The 6,577-nt window shown below is 43.7% G+C and overlaps 1 protein-coding gene across 1 annotated transcript; it reads right to left on the reverse strand.

Moving 5' to 3' along the window:
* Positions 1–2,280: 2,280 nt before the first annotated feature.
* Positions 2,281–6,153, reverse strand: LOC135445091 (interleukin-17F-like). Its single transcript, XM_064707122.1, has 3 exons — positions 6,130–6,153; positions 5,005–5,225; positions 2,281–2,518 (listed from the first exon to the last, which is right to left on the reverse strand). Exons 1-3 carry the CDS (start codon positions 6,151–6,153, stop codon positions 2,281–2,283), a joined length of 483 nt encoding a protein of 160 aa, XP_064563192.1.
* Between the last annotated feature and the right edge of the window lie 424 nt (positions 6,154–6,577).

Genomic DNA, 6,577 nt, shown 5'->3' on the forward strand with positions numbered 1-6,577 from the left:
TGTTACTAATCTCCAATCACAAAAAGTTAGTATGTTACAGTTTATGCTTGAAGTTTTCCATTTTCTTGCAGTGGAAAATTCTGAGACCTTTTTTCTACTTGCAACATTTGCTGACTTGTTTGCCTGTGCTATCTTTTTGCTTGATAAAAACGTCTTCTGTTTGGGGTGTGTTTATCCTTTGCTCTAAGCCATGAAAACCCCTTCTAACTAAAATAACCTTTGCCTTCTTAGTTATCCACTAAGACTCAGCAATTCTTTTCTTCTGTATCAAAACTTGCTTTCATTTCTATTCCTCCTTCAGATTCTACATTCAAAAAAATCTTTCTGCCAAGCATACATATCTGTTAAACTTTCTTGTCAAACTTTCATCCATCCCAACAAGAGGAGACATCATAAAATTGTAGAATCACAAACTTGTGGAATGTTTTGGGTTGGAAGAGAACTCAATGACCATCTCATTCCATCCCCTGCCACCTTCTGCTATCCCAGGGGGCCCAAAGCCCTGCCCAACCTGGCCTGGATTCATTTAGACCCAACAATTCACCTGGCCCACCCTAGGGAGGAAAACCAGGCTCAACCTGAACCAGGTGGATCTGATTTAAAGTGGTTTCTCTGTAGTCAAATTGAAATACTAGAATGCTTGCATGGGTTTGTCCCGATTTAAATGTAAATGAAAATGCAGGCTTAAAACCTCCTGTAGCAAAAACCAAACTCAGAAGTCTGAAGGCCTGGCTCAGCTCTGGATGAAAGAGGAGCAATGTCAAAAAAGCAATATTGCAGTAATTTGATAAAATAGTAGATAGTTATAGGATCATGGAATATATCCTGAAGGACACACAAGGATCACCCAGTCCAGCTCCTGAGCAGTGAGCTGCGCCAGGCTGTGCTCCTCGTGCAGCTCAGGGAGGGAAAGGGCAATTCCTCATTTCCTAAGGCAGGACACCTCAGCCCAGCAGCAAACCAAGCCCTGCAGGTCCAGCTCCAGGTTCCTGGATGTGAGGGATCCTCATCCACCCCTTTAATCCCATCCAGCACCTGTGAATCACCTGGCTGGGGAGCAGTGAGATGAATCCATCTGGCATCTCCCTGCATTCCTGCTCAGCCAACCATACACCTGGGGGAGGAGAGGGTTGTTTATAGGGATGAAAGCTTGCCTGGAGGGGGATAGGACAGACCTTTCCCAGCTCTAATGAATCATCCCAAAGTCTGCTGCAGCCCTGGAATGTGACATCTCCTGTCTCTTTTCCCACCATCCCTAGAGATCATCCCTGAAGTCTAAAAAAATCTCATTCCATTGCCACAACTGCCTGCAGAACCTCCCGTCGCTGCTTTCAGCCTCTTCTTTGTGTCTTTTAATCTATTTAGGCTGCAAGTTCTCTTCTTCTCCTTCTTACTCATCTTACTGTACAGGAAAATACCTGACCTGTGCCAAAATCTCTCAGTGCTACTGCAGCACAAACCCATTGTCTGTGTCAGTTGTAAGTCTGAACTACCATGAAAAACCATTTTTTAAATAAAATATTATTTTTATTCAGCAGATAAGTTATTGAATAAATACATATTAATTTTTTATACTCTGAGCCCACACAGAATCATAAATACAGCCATAAATAGAAGACATAAATAGAAATATAGATATCTGTTGATTGTTTACCATTTTAGCACTCAACAAGTGGAATCAATTGCCTCCCAAAATGTTTTGCAATAAATCAATTGCAGCAGTGACATAAACCCAGACTGTGGTGACAACCAGGCCTGGTGGCACCAGTGTCTCACTGACACCAGTAATATCCCAGTGAGCAGCGATAGCCCAGAAGGGAAATGGGATAGGGATGAAGAAGGCAGGGAGGAAGGTGCAGGATGAGGAATTTTTTGTGGCAGTGCTGGTGGACAGGTATTCAATTACAGCAATTTACTGCCAAGGACAATTTCAGAAACTCCAATTACTTTGATTCACCAAACTGATATAAACCACAATGAAAAATAAGTTTTAAAAAATCACTGCTTTCCCCTCTCACTGCTTGGGGCCACAAAAGAAACTCTTCCTCCCCTCCACCACCATGTACCAACAATCCCCATCCTGAAACCCATAAATGAACAACATTTCATTATGAAACCCATAAATGAACAGCAAGAATCATGACTTTCAGGAGACAATTTGAAAGGGGAATGACGAGTTGAATTCCTGGAATGTGAGGCGGGCAGCTGTGGGATTCCACCAGAGGGATTTTTATGGGATTTACCCCCTCTTCCCCACACTGCCTGTCCTGGTGGCTGCTGCTAGGACTGGTGCTGGATGACGGGGGTGACACAGGTGCAGCCCACGGTGATGATTCTCTTCTCCAGGCGGTAGGAGGGGACGCAGCCGCGCTGCTCCCGCCGCAGCACCAGGATCTGCTGCTGGATGGGCACCGAGTTGAGGCCGTGGTCCTCCTGCCCCTCGGGGGTCACACAGCCCGACAGGCGGCACTGGGCGTCGGCGATCACCCGCGGGAAGCGGTCGGGATCCTCGTCCAGCCTGAAAATGGGGACACAAAACTGATTTAAGCGCTTGTGTTACACTATTATATTTTTCTGGAAAAGTCTCCTCACCGGGATTTTTTCTCCTGGGAAGCTGAGAAGCCTCGGAGAAAAAGGAAAACAATATTGTCCTGGATTGTCAAGCAAATTGTATTCTATTTACCATCTGTATTATGACCGTGTTCGCAGGGGTCCAAGGATGAGTGAAGAGACGAGGATCTGACTCCATGTTTCAGAAGGCTGATTTATTATTTTATGATATATATTATATTAAAACTATACTAAAAGAATAGAAGAAAGGATTTCATAAGAAGGTTAGCTAAGAACAGAAAAAGAAGGAATGATAACAAAGGTTTGTGTCTCGGACAGAGAGTCCAAGCCAGATGACTGTGATTGGCCATTAATTAGAAATAACTCTGAGACCAATCACAGATTCATCTGTTGCATTCTACAGCAGCAGATAATCATTGTTTACATTTTGTTCTTGAAGCCTCCTAGCTTCTCAAGAGGAAAAATCCTAAGGAAAGGATTTTTCATAAAAGATGTCTGTGGCACTGTATGGCAGTTGTCGTCTGTTAAGTGGACAGTTTTCCTTATCTCTTCCACAACTGGGGAGACATCTGCTGATAACAGGCTATTGGATGTCACTGCATGACTGACAAGAACTACAGCATCCCATTGTGAAATGCTCTGCCCAGAGGGAGGAGCCAAGTATTCTACCCGGATATCATCTGGAGATTCTGGAACACCAGCGGTGCTTTCCTCTATTGGATTTCCCAGAGGAACAGCTGCTCTTTTCCCCTTGATTTTCAGAGGAAGACTACACTCTTTTCTGCAGGATCCCTGCTCCAACAGAACCTCATCTGACACTCCAGGAGGGCTGCAGCCACATTAACAACTGGACTGCTACCAACACCCTAACCAAAAGGGTGTCAGGTTGTGCTCTGACTCTGTCAGCATTGTTTTGATTTACTGCATTGTTTATCTTTTTATTTTCTTCCCTATTAAAGAACTGTTATTCCCAGCTCCCATATTTTTTGCCTGAGAGCCCCTTAATTTAAAATTTATAGCAATTTGGAAAAGAAGGGGGGAAGGATTTACATTTTCCATTTCAGGGGAGGCTCCTGCCCTCCTTAGCAAACACCTGTCTTTTGAAACCAAGACAAATATTCTCTCATTTGCTTCTCCTGTGTTTTGCTGCTTTGGAATGTGGCTGGGGATTGTTTATCCAACATGTGAATTGTTTTGACTTAATAGCCAATCATGGTTCAGCTGTGTCGAGGCTCTTGAGAGTCTCAAGCTTTTCATTAGCATCTTTTTAAGCCTTCTGTAAGTATCCTTTGTCTATTCTTTAGTATTATTATAGTATAATATAATATATAATATATAATACCATAAAATAATAAATTAGCCTTCTAAAAACATAAAGTCAAATTCATCGTTCCTCCCCACAATGGGGAAATCCAAAAATACCACATACCTTGATGTTGTGGTTTGGTAGGATCTTCAAGTTCATATCTCTATCATCCTATTTAATCTGTGCTTTCTCACTGTGAGACACAAAGGATTTCCTTATCCTCAGTGGTTTTACAATGATTTCCCAGAAATGGATTCAGCACTGGTAGGGTAATATTGCTGTACCATTCTTTAGGAGCTGATGAATGGAGTGGGGCTGGGTTAAATAATACAGAACTCACAACTGGCCTATTCATTTTTGTTTGGGTTTAATTTCAGCATTTGGATGTTTCTTTCTATTAGGAAAATGTGAAATGTCAATGTACTCACATCTTCTTTTCCTAGAGGCATAATTAATTTCATTATTATTTCAACCCCGTGCAACACTACAAGCTTGAGGCAGAGGAGATAGAAAGGTACTCAGAGGAGCTGGGGAAGGGTCTGGAGCACAAAAAGCAGGAGCTGGGAAAGGGGCTCAGCCTGGAGAAAAGGAGGCTCAGGGAGGTCCTTGTGGCTCTGCACAACTCCTGACAGGAGGGGACAGCCAGGGGGTTCAGGCTCCACTCCCAGGGAACAAAGGACAAGAGGAAACAGCCTTAAGTTGCTCCAGGGGAAGTTTAGATTGGATATTAAGAAAAATTTCTTCCCTGAATTGTTAAGGCCTGGCACAACAGCCCAGGGGGAATCACCATCTCTGGAGAGCTTCAAAAGCCATGTGCATGTGACACTTGGGGACATGGGTCAGTGGTGGCCTTGGCAGTGCTGGGGGAATGGTTGGACTCAAAGACCTCAGAGGGCTTTTCCAGCCTCAATGATTCTGTGATTGATAAAGACTGACAAGATGATTAGGAACCATTCCAGTGACAGCCCCTTGCACTGCAAACAGTTTCTCTTGAAGAAATCTCAGCCAACATCAGAACCATATTCACGGGACTCTGGGCATACACTGAGAATGAACCACAGTCACCACAAAACACCATTTGTGGTGTGGGACAGCCCTCACAGTTTAGAGAACACCAGAACAATTACCTGTAATCCCAAGGAGCGAGAGACCGGTTCCTGACATCATGGATCATCCCGAAGGCTTGGTCTGAGTTGCTGATCCGGATGTCAACGTTCACTGTTGTGGGGAATTTAGGATCCTTTTGGCTCAGGCAACCTTCCCTCAGCCTGGCAGAGGCACCAGCCTTTCTGTGGGGTGAGCTCCTCACAGTGAGGGCTAAAAGCAGCACCAAAAACAGTGATCTGAACTGGGAGAGAGAAAGGTGTTGTTAGTCCTGCCCAGTCAGGAAAGAGAGAGCACAAAGAACCAGGTCTTGGTTAGACTGGACCATCTTCATACTTATGTTTGTGTGAAATGGGACAAGATGAGCAAATAGCAAAATTATGTTAATGAAACTCATCATAACTGATGCTAAACTCTGATTTAAATTCTGGTTCGTAGTTGATTCTGCACCAGGAAGGGCATCTGTCCAACAAGCTATGAGGATCCTACTCTGTGGTCACACAGCACCATTTTTTCATCTAAAAACTGGGGTAAGGACTCAGGTGACCCCTAAGCTAAAAACCTTGCCCAGGCACAGCTTTTTCAGGACAGTAAAAACTGGCCATCCACAGCCATCTGCTGGAAATAGCCCTTTTCCCAAGAAAATCTGTGATTCTTGGGCCATTTCCAGTAGACACAGTTTTAGTAAATAATAGAATCATGGAATATCCTAAACTGAAAGGGAACCACAAGGATCATTAAGTCCAGTTCCTAAAAAGAAGGAAAAATAAATGCAGGGCTTCTAAGAAAATCACAGGAGCTGACAGTGATGCAAATGCTACCCAGGTTGAAATTCAAATTGCATCCACAGTGAAATTTCAGCAGTTTTGATAACATGTTGTCTGCAAAAAGGACTCTGCCAATCCCACATCAGCAGTGCTGATGAGTGAGAGATAAATAAATAATGAGTGAGAGATAAATAAATAAATAAATAAGTCCATCACACCCTTGTCACTCAAACACCAAGCAGCTGCATCAGACACACCCAGCATCCCATTCAGCTCCCAGCAAGACTAAAAGGATTTTCGGCACAAATCAGGAGATCTGCACCCTGCTTTCTCTCTTGCAGCAAATACATCTTATCCTTTGATTTAGATATAAGTACTTACCCCAGCCGAGCTGCTGAAAGCCATGGTAACCTCCCTGCTGCTCTGGGTGGATGTTAGGGTGACAGGACAAGAGAATTCTCCTTCTCTGAGACCCTTCCAGCCCTGCTTGTGTCTCAAAGGCAGTTGTGCTGTCCATTTTATAGTAAAGCTGAGGCACTGCCATCCTTTCCATTGCAGCACTGCTGGCTTACCTGATCCGAGGTTAGGAGCTGAAATTGCAATTTTTAGCCCACTTCCTCCCATACTACTACCAGCATCACAAATCTGCCAATAGCATCTATTTAGACAGATCAAGAGATAAGGAAAGAAAAAAAAAACACAAATTGTTTAGGCAGGTGTTGGGTTTTTTTTTTTCACTCCTTTTTCACCCCCTTCTTTCTAATAATAGAGTTCTTTTACCACAAACTCATGTGGATGCACTTCCACGTGCCTCAAACAAGTCCAACAG

Source organism: Zonotrichia leucophrys, chromosome 3 (assembly GCF_028769735.1).
Source record: "Zonotrichia leucophrys gambelii isolate GWCS_2022_RI chromosome 3, RI_Zleu_2.0, whole genome shotgun sequence".
Classification (NCBI taxonomy): Eukaryota; Metazoa; Chordata; class Aves; order Passeriformes; family Passerellidae; genus Zonotrichia; species Zonotrichia leucophrys.